Raw genomic sequence first — 22147 nt, 5'->3', positions numbered from 1 at the left:
AAAAAAAATATATATATATATATATATATATATATATATATATATATATATATATATATATATATATATATATATATATATATGTATATGTGTGTGTGTGTGTGTATGTATGTATGTATGTATGTATATATATATATATATATATATATATATATATATATATATATACACCATTATATATAATATTATATAAATATTTGTGTTTAAAAAATTTTGAGTTTTTTTAATGTTTGTAATAATTTCAGTTACTCCCCAAATTAATGTAAAAACTTAAAGGAGTCTTTTTTTCCCAATATTTGTTGTAATGGCATGTTTTTTATGAATAAAGGCGAGTATGACACTACACTGATACTGATGTCTCTATAAAACATTAATGATAGCCATTCAACATTACAGGATCATTGAAAGACATAAATTTCAACATTTATTAGGCTTAAAAAATACTTTTAACTTAAGTAAACTTAAAACAATCTTCACATGTCATTTTTACCAGTGGCCTTCATAATCAATATACAGAAATTGAATAAAGTTATCAAACACTTTACAGTCTAAGCTGTAAGGGGTTCTGCTTAAATAATAAATATTATATGGATAAATTCTTATTAAAGCTACAGTTTTCTCTGTTATCTTTGTTGTTTGATGAACATTAATGACAGAATCTCAGTGACTAGTTTATTAGGCTGCTGTCTCTTTAAGATCTGCCGCTGCCGAACATGACGCGGATCCGACGCAGTCACGCACATCTCATTTAATCACTCTTTAATTTCATTTAATATGTTATTTAATTCATTTAAGCCTCTCTTATGAGAATATGAGTCAAAACAGGCATTTTTTTGTTCTGCATGTCATGTGCAGCGCTCCGTATTATTATTCTAGATTCCAGATGCAGATTTCATGCTCAAAAAACATTAATATTAATTATATAAACTATTGTCCAGCTTAATAATTTTTGAAATATTTTTTTTTCAAGATTCTATGATGAATAGAAGTTCAAAAGAACAGCATTTATTTGACATTTTTGTAACATTATAAATGTTTATAATATTACTGTTTTGAATAAAAGTATTAATTTCTTTAAAAAATAAATACTGACCCCAAACTTTTGAACGGTGTGTTATTTATTCCGAATAATCTGATCATTTGATTGCCATTTTAATTCCATTATAATCGATTGACAGCTCCAGATAAAACATCCAAAAGTGTGAGCTTTAAGTCTTCTCACGCAGAGGTCAGCAAAGTTCAGCAGGAGCAGCAAGGGCAAGCCAGACGTGACCTTTCGCATCCCCGGGAGAAGAGCTTGTGTTCGTACAAGTGTAAATGTTACTGCTGTGAGAGTGTGTGCATTCATATGACTGTGTTTATGTGTTAGAAACAACCTTTAGCCTTCAGACTGAAGGTCTAGGGCGAATGTATTTGTCAGTCACCTGCTGCAGGCCGAGGCTGGTCTGTGATGGAGAATACGGGCCGCCCAGGTCGTTCCGTAGCAGATTGTCACTGTGCATCTTGGTCTTGAGGCAGGTGATGTAACGGTTGCAGAAGTCTTTACAGAGCTCGTTCACCTTCTCCAGCTCCAGCAGGTGGATCCGCAACACCTGGATCGCCTTCACCATCTACGTCACAGTGTTGGGAAGAGACGAGAGTTACGTAATCAGATTACTTTTTCGAGTTACTAGTAAAGTTTTAAATTTACAGTAAAAGTTACTTTGTTTTCCCATTTATTGGCTAACAGCAGCCTAGAAATGTAGACGCACCCTAGCGGCAGCAAATCTAATCTACCGTGAGTGTCGTCTAGCAACTCTCAATACCCTTCTGAGCTGTAAAAACCTAACTCTGGTCAGGCCAATCACATCGTGTATAGAGTCGGTGGGCGGGGCTTAACATAATGATGCCAGAGTTGCGCGTGCGTGCTTCTAGTAAACACAGAAACTGCCGAACGGCGGTCTTTCGAATCAGCTTTGACTGAGACTCTGGAAGACTTGAAGTTAAGCTTTTCTCTGAGAAAAGAACAAAGAACGGCACTGAAGTCATTCTTAAAAAGGGAAGATGTGTTCTGAGTTTAGCCGACCGGATACGGTGAATGTTTAATCTATCAGCGAGCTCTGCTTCACCTTCGTTGCTCTGGTTGGTTGTAGCGCTATCCTATCGCGTGCAGAGGGAGTTTGAAAGACAACCGTTTATCCGCCCCTCAGATTGAGCTGTCAATGGTGAGTTTCCAGACCAAACATCTTGATGCGGGTCTGGCTTGTCTGGCTAGACTGACAGCTCTTTGTGAGAGAAATCATAAGTGCAGAGGTGTGTGTGCGCCGTGTAAAAATAATGGTTATTGTAGTTCTAGCCCAGTGGTTCTCAGACCTGTCCTGGATGATCCCCAGCACTGCACATTTTGTATGTCTCCCTATATCGGACACACCCATTTCAGATCTTGCAGTCTACCAATGAGCTCATGAGTTGAATCAAGTGTGTAAGTTGAGGGACACCGACAGAATGTGCAGGGCTAGTGGTCCTCCAGGACAGGTTTGAGAACCACCGTTCTGGACTAAGGGCCCTATTTCAGGGTATATACAGCAATCCTTAAGTTAAATTTACTACTTTTTAATACCTTTTTTACTACCTTCAGAATATTTTTTAAAACCATCACGACACTGAATTGCAGGTGTTAATCAGCGACCTTTCTATTATTTACACAGATTTTGACATATATAACATACAAAAAAGAATAGATTTAGAATTGACACCAGGAGGAAATAAGGTTATAAGTTAATAAGGAGGTTATAAGTTATTATTCTGATACAGTAAAATAGATCTCAACATTCACAAAGGTTGGTGAAGGAGAAGCATTACTGCATTAACATTTGATTTCAATTAATAATTGGTAAATCAGCAATTCAATTATTTAGTGTTTTTTCCCAACAACAAAACCTGAGCCAAACATTACATTTCTATAATTGTGATAAGTTGTTGAATTTAACAAAATACTAAAACCTAGTGCTGTCAATCGATTAAAAACTTTAACTAGATTAATCACACATTTATTCTGTGATTAGTCGCAATAAAAAAAGAAATGTTTTTGTACGTTTTTAATATATTTTTTAATATAATAATTTCACAGTTAATCAAAATAATATAGAAACAACACAAAGACAGTATATTTTAAATACTTGTTTAAATGGCATCTTTTTATGAATGAAGGCCAGTATTACTGATATTAATACAGCTACTGATTTTTTTCATTTTACATTAATTATTAGGCTTCAAAAATATAACAGTTTTTAATTTAAGTAAACTTAAAACAATGCTAACATAAACCCATAATAAATGTCATGTTTACTCCTGCCGTTCCTGTCTTAACAGTTAGGAAATATACAGAAATTTAATAAAGTTATCAAAGTTACATGCAGTCTCCACTGCATAAACTATAAATTAAATAGTTAATCCTTATTAAAGCTACAAAAGTTATTCAGTCAAGAGCAGCGAGTCATTTTCTCTGTTCCCTTTGTTCTTTAACTTTACTGACAGGAAGCTTTATTGGCTGCTGCCCCTTTAAGATCAGACACACACGCGGATCTCACTGTTTATATACTACTGTCTATGGATCGCGCCTCATTCTCTCACAACTCTTTTTGTTCATTTTAGACTTTATATAAATCATTTAAGATTGATCTTATGAGGATAGTCGTTGAAGATATGCCTTGAAGCAAGTCTAAAATAAAACGTAAGCCAGCCACTTCTGTTGAGCGCGCAGTGTTCGGAGATGATGCCGAACGACCGCTGAATATGACGTCAGCATCAAACATACGTTGAGACGGAGACGAAAGATCTTTGATTATGTGCCCAGATATGCTAAAGCTCATATTTAAACGAACTAACGCGAACGCAGATAGAAATTCAGTTTAGAATAGGACACCTGATAGTCTGAAAAAATAATACCTCATTTGGAAAAAATAATACCTCTGAGACCACATTTAACACTTTTAATGGCCTTAAATTTGACAATTTTGATTTATCACTTTTTAATACTTTTTAAAACCCCGTGGACACCCTGTATTTTAAAGATCAGAGCACATGGTCTGAAGCTCACGGAACACTTAGGGCGTGTCCGAATCTACTTTTGCTAATTTAACGACGGGAAAAATGGTAGCCGCACCAAGCGCATGGTCCAAAAGGATTGTCCCTCGTATCTTAATGGGTGTGTTTTGGGCGTAACATCTCATCTCATCTCCCATTCCTTTTAAAACCCAGTTGAGCTCGCACCGTGGTGGATTCGCGGATTTACATATGAGCGGAAAGACTGAACACCTTCTCCAGAGAGGCATCCTTTTATTTTTAACATTTAAAAATGTTTGTGTGCTGCTGTGCTTCTCTGTGTGTGTAATAAGCAGAGTGTATGTGTGCTGTGATCCCGTCTATAGACTCATATTACTAACACATCCTTTAATTACCACAAAAAATACTGCACTGTTGACTTTAGAGCAGGTTTGTGTCGGTCAATGGCACAGTCGTTTTCAGTTCCTCAAAATATGATGGGAAAAGGGAGAAGAGCGAGCTTGACAAAAGGCAGATTCGAAACCCAGGCCGATTGCATCAAAACCTAAGATTCTTAAGCCTTATGTTTTACTGACTACACCACTGAAGATGTTGAAATATGTGCATCTGTTTTTTTTATCATATTTGGCCGAACCAGCATAGTGCAAATAGCACTTGCCAACGAGGCACGCTATATGTACTTTGGTGTAAATAGAGATTACGTTTATGGCAATACCAAAGGGAGGATTTTAGACTTGAAATAACATCTGTTCCTCGAACTAAGCTATAATATGAATTAAGAAGACTTTGAATATGATTATTATTATTATTATATTATATTATTATTTTTATTATTATTAGTATTGTGATATGGACCACTTTTATTATACTTTATGGAGATTTTTTTTTAACCATTTAATGTATGAAAAAGGGCAGCCAGGACATTCTGGAAAAACTAAGTAATGAAGGAATTTCATTTATTAAGTTATTTATTTAAATAACCTATAATAACTTGACTAAAAAGAAAAGCAAATGTATTTTGTCTCTCTTACAAAAGGAAAACAAAACGATACAAATCTGAGGTTTCCTAGCCAGGCCGCCCTGCCATCGTTTGTCTGGTTGTGTTGCTTAATGCTACAAACACTTTCGAGTTCTGCTGATACAGTTGGACGGGACTGAACTTTCAGTTCCAACTACCCATTCAAACAGTCACCGCCCAAAGTCAGAACTCAAGGACGACCAAATGGGCTAAAAAATGCTTTGCCAAGGAGGAGATAAATCTGCCAATTACTGCAGCTCGTTTAATCAGGGCTCAGTGCCATCTCTCTGAGGCGAGAAGGAAGCGCAGCGCGGGCGCTATAACTGTCGCGGTGAAGAGTTAGTGAATGGAAGACCCGTGTGTGACCAGTGTGTCGTAAAGCACACAGATGCAGAGTTAATTGACTGAGCAGCGCTAGTCGGCCGAGTGCCCCGGTAATGATGAACAGTGACCTTTTTCTTCCTCCTTCCCTTAATTTCTAATTACTGTTAACTGTCTTGCAGGGCACAGAAGAGAAGAGATGATGAATACGAAGGGGAGAGTTAGAGGAAATTAGAAGGAAAAAAAGAGCAACGGACAAGAGGTGGGCGAGTGTCATTGTGACTAATAACTCTGACTTTTCATTTTCAATAAAGCATTGTTTATTCCTATTCGTTTTAATGACGTACACACTGCAAATATGCCAGCAGAGGGCAGTGCTAATGTGATATACACAGGAAGCAAACAAGAGCAGGTAAACGGCTGAACTTGATACAAACAGAGCAGCAAGAGACACGAGCGGTTACCAGGTTGTCTAGTTCAGGGTCCTCGCTGAAGAAGGGCTTGTGGTCCTGCTCTTGCTGGTGGACGAAGTTCTCGATGTCGACGTCAAAGCTGGCGGAGGTGATGCATTCTGATCCCTGTGTTGCTTGCTCACACTTCTCGAACAGCAACGCCAGAAGAGGGAAAAGAGGATGTCTGCAAAACACAAAAAGAGATCATATTTAATAATATGACTACATTATTCATAATTTATGAAGTCTATTAGACTTTTATCTGGAACATACATCATGTTTCACATATTCTGAAGAAAGTATATACTGCACATTACACAGCAAGCTGTACACGAGTTTTTAAAATAACCAGATTAATTGGTTCACTCAGGTCAGGTGACATTACAGAGCAGCTGAATATTTAATCGTTGTCATCTTCATTTGATTGTAGGCATAGGCTCTGTCTAAAGGTTTCTTCTAGCAAGTTGACATTTGTCATGTTAACAGCATTAACATTTCCTGTATCATCAGAGGATGAATATGTTTGCACTGGTTTAAGTCTGTCCAGAGAGAGGCTTCAGCTGAAGAGCAGACCTAATGAAAGCTCAAATTCACTCTTGAAAGCCAAGCCTAGCCTGACATGCAGAACGCTGATTCAATTAAAAAGAAAACAGCATCGCCACAACAAATGATTAAGGGTCACTCTGCAAGTCAACAAGGACAGCATATGAAAAAACCACTAGGGAACAGCAGGATCCTAAAATGTTTTGTTTAGTGATGTTTGAAAGTGGATTAGTCCCCATTTGATGCTGTCCTTTTGTGGTGATCCTGACTGCATAAACATGCCATGGTTTTGGAACACTATTTCTATATACATAACATACTATTTTCTATATACGTACTTTTAGTAATAACAGTAAAAGATGCATAATTGCATGCAACTAACCCTCAACCAAACCCTTATCCTAAAGTACATGTTGTTAATTAATATGGTTGCACTTTATTTTTCATTTGATAATAGAGACTGGACGATTACACTTGAATTACTTCTAAATGTTTAATTTGTATTCTAATATTTGTTAAGCAAGCTTAAAATGTGGGCAATATGTATGTGTAAAAATGATATAAATAATGCTATACTGTAAAATATGATTGAAAAGGAATTATCATGCAAGCCAGAGTATTTGTGTGGAGTATTTTTTTAAAGTTTAGAAGATTTCATTATTCATCATCATCATCATCATCCTAAACATTCATGTATCAAGTAAAAAAGCTAGTCTAGTAAAAATGAATCAACCCATTATACTGGGTTAAATAAACCACCCAAAAATGAACCCAACATGTGTTCTGTCCTACAATTACCCAGCGCCAGTGTTTTTTTTAGAGTGTTTCAATCACATCAGTGACCGTTTACTGACAAGTTAAAAATGGATCTTTCTAAACAGAGGTTAACTATGAGGTTTGAAATAAAAAAAATTCCACATATATATTCATAAAAGTAATTTGTTCACAAATCGGACATCACTTGTGCTGTGTTTGTTGTTGCATTTAACTATTTCGGAATAGCATCCTATCTTACCCTACACAAATTTTTTTGGGTTGTTTTAAAAATGTAACCTGGCTGTGTTTGTCCATATTTGACTCAAATTTGGTTTGAAACAACCCAGCATTTTTTAGAGTCAATCCTTTCCTGTCCTGTCCTGTCCTGTCCTAACCTATACTCTCAAATTTGCTGGGTTGTTTTAACCCAATTTTGGGTTAAAAAAATAACCCAATGGCTGGGTTTGTCCATATTGGGTTTGGGTTGAAACAACCCAGCATTTTTAGAGTCTATCCTATCCTACCCTTTCCTATCCCATTTAAAAAAAAGTTTGGGTAAAAAAATGGACTAACCCAGCAATTGGGTTGATTTAACCCAACGGTTGAGTTGTTTTAACCCCACAATTGGGTTGTTTTAACCCAGCTACACAACAAAAACAACCCAATTGCTGGGTTAGTCCATTTTCAATCCAACTTGGGTTGTTTTTAGTCCATCATTTTTTAGAATGTATCCTATCCTATCCTATCCTATCCTATGCTATCCTATGCTATGCTATGCTATGCTATGCTATGCTATCCTATCCTATCCTATCCTATCCTATCCTACCCTACCCTACCCTACCCTACCCTATGCTATCCTATCCTATCCTATCCTATCCTATCCTATCCTATCCTATCCTATCCTATCCTATCCTATCCTATCCTACCCTACCCTATGCTATGCTACCCTATCCTATCCTATCCTACCCTACCCTATGCTATGCTACCCTATCCTATCCTATCCTACCCTACCCTACCCTATCCTATGCTACGCTACGCTACCCTACCCTACGCTACCCCCTACCCTATCCTATCCTATCCTACCCTACCCTACCCTACCCTACCCTATCCTATGCTACGCTACGCTACCCTACCCTACCCTACGCTACCCCCTACCCTATCCTATCCTACACTATCCGATCCTATCCTATCCTATCCTACCCTACGCTATCCAATCCTATCCGATCCTATTCTATCCTACGCTATCCGATCCTATCCTATCCTATCCTACGCTATCCGATCCTATCCTATCCTATCCTATCCTACCCTACGCTATCCAATCCTATCCGATCCTATCCTACCCTACGCTATCCTATCCTATCCTACGCTATCCGATCCTATCCTATCCTATCCTACGCTATCCGATCCTATCCTATCCTATCCTATCCTACCCTACGCTATCCAATCCTATCCGATCCTATCCTACCCTACGCTATCCTATCCTATCCTATCCTACCCTATGCTATCCAATCCTATTCTATCCTACGCTATCCGATCCTATCCTATCCTATCCTACGCTATCCGATCCTATCCTATCCTATCCTATCCTACGCTATCCGATCCTATCCTATCCTATCCGATCCTATCCTATCCTATCCGATCCCATCCTATCCTTTCCTATCCGATCCGATCCTATCCTACGCTATCCGATCCTATCCTATCCTATCCTATCCTATCCTATCCTATCCTATCCATGTTCCTGTATGTATTTTTTCCCTTGCGGAGGCTGTTTGAGAGACTGAGAGAGGCTGTGAGACTGGGTGAGGGGCCCAGGCTCCGGCTGTAACCCACCACTCTCATTTGCAGCCTTTAATAGCTGGCTATATTAGACTCTAATCTGCCTGATCCCAATTTAATGCCGCTCCCTCCAGCTGACGTGACAGGAATACTAAACAGACTCGCAGTGCTGAGCAGCGAGGCGATCTGCGCTCCCTCCGGGCTCGTCCCGCTCCCCTCCGCCGTGCCAGTCTCCCCTCCCCATGCAGTCACAGTAAATCCTGGAGGGCACGGCTGGGTTATCTCTCTCCGTCTCTCTCTTCGCAGGCCTGGATCATAACCCGGACACAGCCCGAAAGGCCCAAAGCCAAAGGATGCTATCAATTTAGCTCTCCGAGGATTTGGCAAGTAGGCTGAGGAACAAACTACCCAGAAATTAGAGCATAAAATCGAATTGGAAAGTTAAGCCACAAGGTACAGGTTCATCTGAACACTCACATTCCCTGGAGTGAGTCTAATAAGGCTGCATTACCTTCATTAGGAGGTTACAATTCATAAAATGTATCTGCAGCAGGAACTATGCAAGTTTTTTGAAAGCTTCAGTCACGTCTTGAATACAAATGCGATGACGGACAAGTAGCAGCTCTTATTCTGAACATTATCTCAGTCGACATGCCAATCGCAGTAAAATCTTTGTTACTAAAGATGGGCAGAACACTTAGAGCAGTAACTCTCTAAACTAATTGCCTCAGTTGTTTCAAAGGCTAAATGAGGGTAGAAAAACTTTTAAATGTAATCTGATCTCTCTGAGCAACTCCAGACTTTTAAATCTCTTCATCTATGCGGTCTGGATGAGGCAGTGTGCCGCAAAGTGCAGAGCTAATCGGTTAATCTTTCAAAATGTGCCGGTTAAAATGAAACACTTAATGCTATTTGTCTTTAACCTTTAGTTATCATCTCTCAACTCTTGCGGGAAAGACTGTCCAGGCTGCAGTCCTTCAAACGTAAAAGTGTAGGCTCATATAGTTGAAAACCGAGGGGCCATTAGAAAGACTTTTATATTCTGTGATGGGCAAAGTACTGATGTAATTAAATAAAGCCGCCAAAGCCTCTTTGAATTCACTCATCAGATCAAGACATGTCTTTCTTTTGCATGCTTTGCTCTTCTGGCTAGGCATAAATACAAACGATTGTACTGGTGTAATTCAAATCAAACAAATGATTCTTATGAGCAGCTTCTTTCAACAGAAACGGTTTTGGTTCACACTGACTTTATGACATTATATGAAGAAGTCATATGAAGGACATTGGAAGTCAATGGCAACAGAAAATTTTCCTCAAAATATTATATTTTACAGATAAAAAGAAAGTCAAATGAGTTTGGAACGAGTGGAGGGAGAGAAAATAATCACAGATTTTTTTTGTTTTTTGGAAGGATTATTCCACTTTAAGGTTTGAAAAAACAAACAAACAAACAAACAAACATGAAAAGAAATCTCATAGATCTATAGATATCATCAGATAATCTAAATCATACCAGAATAGTTTTCTTTTGATTATTTGAACATCAAACTAGTGCAGTTCAATTCACAAACAAATGATTCATAAGAGCAGTTTCTTATAATGAAATGAATTAGTAAAAAAGACTCACAAACTGCACACTAATTGAGTTAAACTGAATGGAAACTGAATTAATATCTCACTCGCTGACCTGAAGTAAGCAACACAAACTCCACACTTTAAAATTAATAAACACACTGTAACACTTTAGTTTAGGGTTCATTTCTCACAAATTGTTTGCTTATTAGCAAGAATATTACTAGGATATTGGCTGTTTATTAGTACTTATAAAGCACAGATTAATGCTGAATTCTGCATATTCTACATCCCATAATCAAGTTACCTAAACTTAACAACTACCTTACTTATACGCAGTAATTATGAGTTGTATAACTCACAAAAAATTATTAGGTTATCAGTTTAGAAATTCAGTTTAAGCAAGCAGAACTAGCAGATTTTTATTTAGTACTCATACATTTTAATGGCTCTTAACTTGAAATATTTGAGTAAGCTAATTCATACATTTAACTTAAAATGACCATGTACTCTCAATTTAAATATTTTATAATGGAAACCTGGCTAGCTTTAACAAGCTAATAGAAAAAATGCTACATTGCTAAATGGTAACACAATGTTTTTATAGCTTCAACATACTAATTGCTGAATGATTATGGCACACTGTAAACCCTAACTCCAAATAATTAACTGGTTTAAGGAGGACCAACTTAAAATAAACTAATTAGTTTAGTCAAATGAACTTTATGAGTATTTAGAAATTTAGGTTTCTTTCAAATTCACAGAACTGATATATTTTAAGTCATTTGAACTGTTTCACTGTTTTGAGTTTTATGTAATGATCTATTTTAATTCAGATGAACTTAAGTTTAACTGAAACTGGGCTGTGATTTCTACTTCCCAGCATGCTTTGCCCATGGCACTCGAAAAGGTATGAGTAAATGCTAAAATTAAGTGTTATATAATGTGTTTTTTTTTTTTTTTTTTTGTGAGTGCAAGATTCATGTTAAGTGGGAGATTTAGAAGAGATTATTGTTTTATTATGGTAATGTGGGTTTTTGGAGAGGTACCATCATGATGACAAGTGGTTCATGTGGCTTGATTTGTTAAAGGCTTTATATTGCTGCACTCATTCAGCAAGTGCTGTTGTTGACATGTTAGCAAATTAACAAGTTAGCATTTCCTGAATTAGAACATTTAAAGTTAAATGTATAAATAAGTGTACTCACACATTCAAGTTAAGGGGTGCGGGGTGCCACACAGTTTCTGCCAGTCTTATGTTAATCTTGACAGAGTAGCACTGCATCCTATATATCTCCAAAAAGTCTTTAGTTTTATTAGATTTATAAAAGACAGATACGCTGTTATGGAAACTTTTTTGCGAAACTTCCTTTCCGAAACGTGTTCGAATTCGAAAGGAGTGTATTTGGCACAGAAATACTCCGTCATACATCCAACTCTGGCCAACAAGACTTGTTTAGCATGAGAATCAACTCTTTAACAGGGTAAATAAGTCAGAATGCATAAAACATGTTAAGTTCATAAAACTCAAAACAGTGAAACGATTCAGACGACTTAAAATGTGTTAGTTTTGTGAACTCAAAAGAAAAAGCAAGTTCTAAAAACTCATAAAAGTTAATTTGCTTGAACTCATTTAATTCATCTGAGTTTGCTCTACTCAAACCAACTAATTATTTTGAGCATTAGGGTTTCAGATTTACTAATCAGTCATCCTATTTAGCACCGTGTCTGTATCTCTTCAAACATCATGAGCCACCTAGAGCTGGTAATGTGCCAAAGCAATGAGATGTGTCTGCAGTGCAGAGGTCTCAGGACCAGGGGAGCTGGGGAACTATTAACCCATAAAAGTGTTATTTCCTGAGATAAGAGTCAGCAGAACTGACCCCATGAACTGTCGAATTAAGTCGGATATGGCATTTGTATTTCCATTCAACGAATCGGTTTCATCGTCTCAGCTAATTAGCTACTTAAGGCTTAATCTAATGGGTCTTACCTGTTTTTTGATATCAAGCTCAGTATAGAGGTTAAGCCCTCGAAGATTAAAAAGAAGCAAACAGCAAATAAATCTGTTCTAAGAAACAAAAAAGCACATCAAAGCAATTCCGAATCCAAACTTAAAGCTGGACGTATTTTCATACTAGCTGTAGCTGCATTTGTTTTGGTATGGTGGTGGGCCACCCACGGGCTGCCGGGGAGATGGGGTGTGCTCTCTGTGTGCTCACCCGGTATGTTTGCCATCCTAATCAGGGCGAGCCAGTGGCTGCTGGCTTTATTAAACCCAGTCTGGGGTGCCCCCACGCTGAGACCGCTCCTCGCACACACACACACACTCACATGAACACACACTCCCTCCTCCAGGCTACATGTCTGGAGCTCAACCTGTATAGGGGGGCGCGCACACACAAACATACCGCTCGCCATCAGGGTTTATATGGGACCCCTACTGCTGCATTTCAATGAGTGGCGCTGCTCTTTTTCAGCACTGTTTTCACCTCACTCGTTCACCTGCAGGGTAAAGGGTATCTGTGGCCTGTTGTCATACACAGCCGGGTCTTTTCATTGGACCATATGTGGATATAGAGGTTAGTTAATACAGAGATGTCACATTAAAGCAATCAAAGGTTTTAAACATGCTATGATTTAACATACATGAGTAGTGCTTACCAATGCAAAAGTTGCTGCTAGGCTGTGCCGTTAGTTTGTGTGTTAGGATGCTGCTATATACAGTAATTGCTAAAGTGTTCAAATATTTTTTTTTAGAGAGTTGCTATGCAGTTAGTGTCCGGTTGCAGAATGTTGCTATATCATCACTAAAGGGTTCTGGGGAATTTTAGGCTGTTGCTATGCAGTTGCTAGGGTGTTTTGAATGGTTACTAGTGCACTGATATTATATGTGGTTTCTAGGCTGGTTTGAGTGATTTGTAAGGTGTTGCTATGTAGTTGGTTTGGTTGTTTTTAATATTGCTGTAGTAATCTAGGTGACCGTCAGTGCGTCAGTGCTACGTATTAGGGTGTTTTCTAGTCTGTTGCTATGGTGTTCTGGGTAATTGCTTGGGCGTTGGTAAATGGTTGCCAGGGTGTTGCTAAGGGGTTCAACGTACTTTTTGTGGGCGCTAGGGTGTTTTGCATGGTTTCTAAGGCCCTGCTACTGTATGCATGGCTAGGCTAGCTTGAAAGTTTTGTAGAGTGTTGCAATGCACTATAGTTGCTAGGGTGTTTTGAATGGTTGCTAGGGCACTGCTATTGTATGTGGTTGTTAGGATGTTCTAGGTGATTTGTAAGGTGTTGCCAGGTCGTTGCTACTCTTTTAGGGTGGTTTGTAGTCTGTTGCAATGGTGTTCGGGGTAATTGCTAGGGCGTTGATATGTGGTTGCTATACAGTTGCTAAGGGGTTCAAAGTATTCGTTTTTTTTGTTTTTATGTATTTTAATGTATGCATTGCAAGGCTAGTCTGGAAGATTTGTTGGGTGTTGCAATGTACTATAGTTGCTAGGGTGCTTTAAATTGTTCATAGAGTTGCTATGGTGATACGAGTGGTTGCTAGGGCATTTCTACTGTATGTAGCTGCTAGTATGGTCAGATTGAATTTTAGACCATTGCTATGCGGTGTTCTAGGTCAGGGGGTTTCAAACTGGGGTCTGGTGTCATAACAAATCCTGTCCCCCTGTGAAATCGTGTCCGCAAGGACCCCCAGAGCGATTCTATTGAAAATAGAAATAATATATGAAATAAAAAAATACTGAAATAAATTTTAATAGGTAATCTGTTCAGAGCCTGATTACAATTCTTACACAATCGCGTTTTGATTTTTGCTGTTTAAATTGTGTTAAAATAGTCTTTAATGTCTTACAAAGCATATGTTTCATATATTAGTAGTATATAACTGAAGCTATAAGTGCTTATATAAGTATATAATTCAGAACATGTTTTTGCTCCCATTATAGCAATCAATTACACATTTCAAATAAATGTTTTGCGTGTGTACTTAGTATGGCAATGAATTCATAGTTTATTAGTTTATTATTTAGTTATTTTTAAACAATTGCTTGTCCAGAACCATGTATAACAACTTTTGATCAGGCATTTAAAACCGCTACCAGCGGACACGATTTCACACGGGGGACAGGATTTGTCATGACACCGGGGAGCGATTCTTTTTTTCCCAGGATGGTAGGGGAAGGTTCCGCCTTTTTCGTCTATGATTGGCTAGAAGGGCTCTCCTTCGATTGGTTATATATCTCACGTTCATGGTAGGCTGTCAGCTAGTCTGTTTTGATCGTCTTTACAACGAGAAACGATCGAAGTCAATCCAACATACTAAGAAAAGCACATATCCGTGTCTTCAGATTTATATTTCAAGTCCACATTTTCATTGGCAATTTTATAGAAGAGACCAATTTCATAGAAGAGACACCACAGTATGATACAAATATGACAGATTTTATTTATTGTGAACCTAACATTGCATAAACTTGCTAGTAATAGACCATTTAGTGCATGTTAAACATAGTAATTGTGTGTGTGTGTGTGTGTGTGTGTGTGTGTGTGTGTGTGTGTGTGTGTGTGTGTGTGTGTGTGTGTGTGTGTGTGTGTGTGGGCATGTTTTGTGACATATGAGGACACAAATGTGTACGACATGGGTATGACAGGTTTTACAAGGAGAGGGTGAAATATGAGGACATTGGCCATGTCCCCACTTTCTAAATGCTTATAAATCATATATAGGATGATTTTTTTTTTTTTGAGAAAGTAAAAATGCAGAATGTTTCCTGTGATGGGTAGGGTTAGGGACAGGGGCAGTGTAAGGGGATAGAAAATACGGTTATGTCACAAAAACAAACGTGTGTGTGTAGGCTATGTGATTGACTTCGTTTACTTCTGTTTTAAAGACGATCAAAAAAGACTAGCTTACAGCCTGCCATGAGATGTATAACCAATCAGAGGAGAGCCCTGCTAGCCAATCATAGACAAAAAAGGCGGTACCTTCCCCTACCATCCTGGGAAAAAAAATATCGCCACCGGGGACCCCCAGGGGTCCTCCAGAAGGTTCTAAGGGGTCCCCAGAAAATTTCAGAGAATAAAAAGGCAAAGCAAAACTGCTTAAAGTCTATCAAACATTTCTAAATGTTACACTTTCCAAAATTGTATGTTTGCTTTTTTTTCTAGTGATTTTTTCTTACTATAGTCCCATTTATCTTACTCACCGGGGTTGTAAGGCAGTATTCCTAACACAGTATTTATTTATTGTGAAAGCTGCTTTTTCAAATAATTTTTAACTGAAAATGTTCTTCTTAAGGTTTAATCATTTAATAGTAGGTATAGCCAATTTAGGTTTGGAAACAATACTTTGTATTTATAATGTAACACTTACTATTTAACAGTTTAAATCTTTTTTCATACATATAAATATAGGAATTTTAGGAAGGGGGGTCCCTCATAAAAGATTCAACATATTTGGGGGTCCTTGGCAACATAAAGTTTGAAAACCCCTGTTCTAGGTGGTTGCGAAGTCTCTATGAAATAATGTTCAAATGATATAGATATTTGAGCAGTCCTCTAAGCCTGAGAACTAATATTGCCTTAGCAAGCAGCGCTAACAAGTATTAGATTCATTCGCAGACTTTAGTAGCTCTTGCTAACACGAACACACACGTTCAATCTTCAGACAGTCAGCCTGTGAAGTTCAGAACACTGCGCACCCTGGAGACACAAGACAGGATGAAATAGAATAAAACTCGACGTCTATGGCTTTAAATTGGGGAACAAAATCTTACTCGGATATAAATGTGCCCTCCGAGATTTCCTGATATACTTTCAGTACTATTTACCATAATCTGCCAGTTACAATCTAAAAAATACATCCTTTAGCCTGACACTCATGATCAGGACTCACTCGCTCTCAGGATGAATCTATGGCTCGGATAAGATGACTTACTCTGGATGGTATAGAAATCGCAGCACCATTAGTAAGAGAGAGAGAGTCGTTAAGACGTTGGGCACCAAATGACTGCGAGAGCTCCCCAACAGCGAATGTAAACAGAATTTATGGTGCATTACAGCGGCTGGGGAGAACTGGCTCACCATTTCCTCTCTGGCTGTCAAATTAAAAGCACTCCTGTTGGGACTGATATGCGCTGCTGCTACTGCTGGGTTTTCTAAGCTGTTCTCCAACTCTCTCATTTCCTTTTCCTTTTCTGTTTTCTACTCCCTCTTTCTCTCTATTTTTCTATTTTCCGTCAGTCCATGACACCCCTGATCCACTGGAGCTCAATGAAGACAGCATGACTGTGCACCACAAGACTGAAATCCAGTATCAATGCAAATTCACTCAGCACCCGCCAATCTGAGTCACGGCGAGAAGGGAAAGAAACACATAAACCCCGTTCAGATGTTTCAATACCCCAATATAAGCACACCTTTGGGAGTCTGAAGGCTGTACATAAACATAAATACTTCAAAAGATGGAGGCTGAGAGGTGTACTGGTGTACACATTCTGTACACAGACATTTTGTCTAATTTTGAAGGATTAAATTGGATTACAATGGATACAAAACATTAATATATTGCATATAATACATTTCACCCCTTCCCCACACCCCTTATTTTGGCGAGTGGATGTATATGACATACAATGACATAAAAAGAATTTTTTATAAAACAATATGGTTAAATCTGTCATATCAATCAGTCAATCTGAATAGACAAATAAACAACATGTATTTAGAAAGCCAACACTTAAGAGTTTACAGACTCATAATTACTCAGACTGTTATTAATATGGGGATAGGAGCCATGGTGCTACACTCTAAAAAATGCTGGGTTAAAAACAACCCAAGTTGGGTTGTTTAAACCCAGTGGTTGAGTTGTTTTAACCCAGCAATTGGGTTGTCTTAAGCAACATTTAACCCAACCGCTGGGTTAAAACAACTCAAACATATGGTTAAAATAACCCAATTGTTGGGTTAGTGCATTTTCAACCCAACTTGGGTGGTTTTTAACCCAGCATTTTTTAGAGTGTACGTGACAAGAGACGGCCCTCTGATTTATATTCCTCCTCTTCTTTGTATAAATAAAACAGAACATTATCATTCAGATCATTATATTAGCTCAAACATAAAAACTAAAATAAAAATATTAAGAATATATATTTGAAATATATAAAAATATGATGTGTCTGTGTTGTAGAAACGTAGAAACATAATGAAGCTGAAGCCACATGTCTGCTCATGCTTAATTTAAAATCTGAATGAATTTTCTTGAAGAATTTTGCTAAAACAATGTCATGTAAGTTTTTAGAGAAGGCTGATAAGATACTATTGAAGATTTTATTGCCCTGTAATCACTATTTTGCAGTCTAATGTCTGGAGATGTGAACTGTTCCATTCACATTTCTATTGTTCTCACTTGACGGACCCTTCACACTACCGTGAATGAGACCTAATATTCATTATTCTTTTATCATTGTTATTTTGTTTGTACTTTTGTTTGTGCCATTATTATTCTTTATTCTGGCATTATGGCTTTCCCATCTATACCACTTTCATCCCACTATAAATATCCACCTATTATCTGATGTCTTTCTAGAAAACGAAAAAAAAGCTAATTTTTGTGACCTTATGTGAATTAATTTAACAAATTAGATTATGGAATAGAATAGCTCCTGTGCAATTAGCGTGCATTAGCGCTACAATTAGCATTAAGCTACATTAAGCACAATTATTACACTTTATCTCAAATCTTTCAAATCACCACCGGATGTTTGTATTAACTTCCAATCGCGATCTCATGTAGATTTTAGTCATTTGATATTGAAATATGTTACGTTAGCCTTTATTATGCAGCTAATTGCTATACCTGCTTAGCATTTATAATGTAAACATGCATTATTGATATGAAAATAGCCTAAATCGCATGAAAATCATACACAAACCATAGTCTATTTTAATCGTGTGTGTATGAGCTTCTTGTTTATAAATGTTGGGTTTGTTTTTTTCATAGAGCTTAGAACGAGGAAGTGGTCACGAAAGATGATTGACAGCTTTAGAGATCGAATCAGTCATAACACGCAAACACGTAAGAAAGGAGAGACAGAGCGAGCCCTCTTTCAGATTGCATTATTTATTGGAAAATTAATAGAAATTATATTCTATATGATGAAATATTTTGCAAACGTGAGAATAAATAAAAATGTCTTCAAATATTCACACTTTTGACTAAAAGCCGTAATGGATGCTGTCTTAGTGCATCTATGTGAACACAAACCGGAGTGGACGTGAGAGAATACGGATGAATAGGTCTGTCGCGATAGTCGATAAATCAATTAATCGCGCAATACAAAAAATTAGCTCGATAATTTTCCCGGCCGCGATAATTGCCATTTGCATGCTTTTTTGTTTTCCTCGTCTCTCTCGTTGACTGCGCGCGCCTAGTCCGTTTGGGGAGGTGTTTATACTCGAGCACAGATGGTCAAGTTCAGTTTGTGCATGATTAGGCTATGATATAACAATTTGTTTTAATACTGTATCCTAAATTGTGGATAATTCATATATCATATGCTGAAGTACATTTCTGGATTAAAAGAAAAAAAAACAACAAGAACCGTAGAGAACGGAAAACAGCGACCCTAAAACCGTGATACGAACCGAACCGTGGGTTTTGTGAACCGTGCCGCCCCTAATATGCTCCTAAAACACAACCATCCGTTGCAGTTTTCATCCGTTTTTATTTATTGTTTTTGGTACTTATTTAAATGCATTTTTTTAACAGACTGAGAGTCCATGCTTGTTTTGTTCATTTATTGTGGTTATTTAAAGTGTTTTCAATTTTTAGTGTTAAATAGTCTTTAGAAATTAAAGTTTATTGATCTTTGAAAAGGTTTACCTACATTATTATGCCATTATCATTATTTTAAATGAAAATGGTCTCAGAACGACAACATTATCGTTTATCGCAATAATTTCTTGGCAAATTTATCGTCCAGCAAAATTTGCTATCGTGACAGGCCTACGAATGAATTAATTATTCTGTTTAAAATATTGAAAATTACAGACTGATTATTTTGCACTCCTGACATTAATTAAGAAATGAATGTCACTCCAACCTAGTTTTATCATGGTCCAATTTTGAAGCTGCAGTCTTAAATCTTTTTCTCAGTTTGTCCAGATCAAGTAAGAGTGTAATGTTTTAACCTGCGGTGAATGTTGCAATAATCTGGGACCGTCGATGATCTTTGCATGAATATATACTAAAATGTATATAATAAATAGTATAATTTATATACTTATATATATATAAGTTTTTGGTAATAAAAACATTTGCTGGGATTCTTTGTGACTTCTCTCTGACTTCCCACCTTAGTCTCCTTTCCATGTTGCTTTCATCATTGTGGAAGAGTGCTGCTGAATTTTACCCCCTCAGGAACTTCTTTGGATACGTATTACAATTTCATCTCCTGAATTTTATTGGACCTAATTTTGGATATGTAGCCAGTACCCCACAGGAAAGAGACCCCCTGCCTCGTTTCTAATAAGAAGAGAAGGTCTCGGATGCTTTAAAAGAGAGTGCAGTAACTCGTTAAGATAATTACTGTATCGCACATTTATTCTACTGTTAATAATTAAGCAACGTACGCCAGAGCATAGACTCAACAACTCAAACCTGCAAAACTGGCAATTAGAGAAAAGAAAGGTGCAGAAATAAACACCAACCTGCCAAATTAAATCAAAACAATACATGAGGAAACTATAAACAAACAGCTCCACATGTTTCTCCGCTCTGGTAAATACCCAGATTACAGTTTGGGAGGTGAGATACATGTTGCTTTATGCTCTGCATAACAAATTTAGGGGTTTAATGTTCAACAATACTGCATTTATATGATCAAAGGTCATACAGAAGAGTAATGCTGTGAAAAATGATTCAGTAAAGCTGAATGTTCAGCATCATTATTCCAGTCTTCAGTGTCACATGATCCTTCATATACAAAATATTTTTTGTAAATAATTTTACAGTGACTACCAGTAAAAATGATAAAAATTTGGGACCAAAATGATTCAGACACTTTGACCTGAGCATGTTTTGCTGAAGTTTTTTTTCTTTAATCGCTTAATGTGACCTTTGACCCCACAGACTGAACTAAATGAAGCATTGCTCGGCCATTAGTTGAGCTAAACTGCTATTACCTGATTGTGAAGTTATCTGAAATTATCAAGATGAATTTGTTCTGACAGTTTAACTGAGTTCTTGTCATATTTTATTACCATTTTCTAAACTATAGCGAATAAACTGTGATAATGTGAGAAAATGTTGAAGGTGTCTGAATAAATTTTGGTTTGACTGCATAATGAAACTTATAAGGAAATATCTAAATATATCCCTATTCTTTAAGTAGCAAAAATTACATAATTATTTGTAACATTAAATTTCTTATTTGATACTTCCACATAAATTGCATTAGACACCTGACAGTACAAGATGTCTGATTCTCTTTGGTTTCTATTTCACCTGTGCACTTTCATTGTGCCGGATGAGGATCAGAACAAGTTATAAGTGATGGCTCTCTGTTGCGCCTTTGAATATTTAGAGCACTTAAGATGTGTCATGTAGGATGAAACCAGAAATCTGTGTGTATGAGAGAGAGAAGGAGGTGGTGAGATATATACGGCGAGTGAGAAGCTGAGTATATGTGACTAGAAACGATAGGGAAGTAGACTCATACTGTGTGTGTGTGTGTGTGTGTGTGTGTGTGTGTATGTAGTGTGAATGTAGGCTGAGTCTAGGCTTTTTTTTCACACCGCCTGCAGGCTGCCTTCGGCTGGCTGCTCACATCAAAGGCAGTTTTCTCTCTCTGAGGAGCTGAGAGACTGAGCCCCAGGCCTGCCCAGGCCTTCACAGACCTGCCTCAGGGGTTAGCGTCAAACCACGGGCCTCTGCCACGCCGCCGCGAGACACGGCTAATCATAGCCAGCGCCGCAGCCGGTCGAATGAGGCCTCGCGGCTGCCTTCAGACAGGAACCGATGATGGGACAGGATACGATATGCATGCGGCTCGCAAACAGCCGCGCTGTAATCAACCGGGAAGGGGAGGATTGGGAATGAGGCTTTAAGTATTTAAAGTGTCAGTGTGCCATGTATTATTTACTTCATGAATAAACAAGGAAAATATGACTTATGCAGGCGTGTTGCTATCCAAATCAAGTGTCTAGTCTGTATGCTTGTATTTAGATCAATATGTTATGAGGGTTTCAAATAACTATAAAACTGAATTATTTATAGCTGATGGAACAATGGCGTACAGGTAAAAAACTAAAAAAACATAGTATTCACTGGAACAATAAAGTTACACAAAAACGTTCATACTGTGTAACATATTACACAGAAAAGTTTGGGGTCAGTGTGATTTGTTGAAAGAAAGAAATCTTTAAAGGGTTATTTCACCCAAAAATGAAATGTCTGTCATTAACTCCTCCCCCTAATGTCGCTCCAGACCCGTAAGACCTCCGTTCATCTTCACACACAGTTTAAGATATTTTATATTTAGTCCGAGATCGTATACAAGTGTATGCACACTATACTGTCCATGTCCAGAAAGGGAATAAAAACATCATCAAAGTAGTCCATATGAGACATCAGTGGGTTAATAAGAGTCTCTTGAAGCATCGG

At 37.5% G+C, this 22147-nt stretch overlaps 1 protein-coding gene across 4 annotated transcripts in view; it reads right to left on the bottom strand.

The window, feature by feature from the left end:
- Positions 1 to 22147, bottom strand: part of LOC137062575 (homeobox protein PKNOX2-like) — a 132605-nt gene that overhangs the window by 18268 nt on the left and 92190 nt on the right. For all 4 annotated transcript variants that reach the window (XM_067433456.1, XM_067433455.1, XM_067433461.1 and 1 more), the window contains 2 exons: positions 5848 to 6019; positions 1425 to 1610 (listed from right to left, as the gene is read on the bottom strand). In XM_067433456.1, the coding sequence (XP_067289557.1) occupies positions 1425 to 1610; positions 5848 to 6019 (358 nt within the window). The remainder of the gene's footprint in view (positions 1 to 1424; positions 1611 to 5847; positions 6020 to 22147) is intronic.

Source organism: Pseudorasbora parva, chromosome 23, assembly GCF_024679245.1.
Source record: "Pseudorasbora parva isolate DD20220531a chromosome 23, ASM2467924v1, whole genome shotgun sequence".
Lineage (NCBI taxonomy): Eukaryota > Metazoa > Chordata > Actinopteri > Cypriniformes > Gobionidae > Pseudorasbora > Pseudorasbora parva.
Note: the sequence above shows the minus strand (reverse complement) of the source record. Positions and strands in the feature narration are given on the sequence as shown.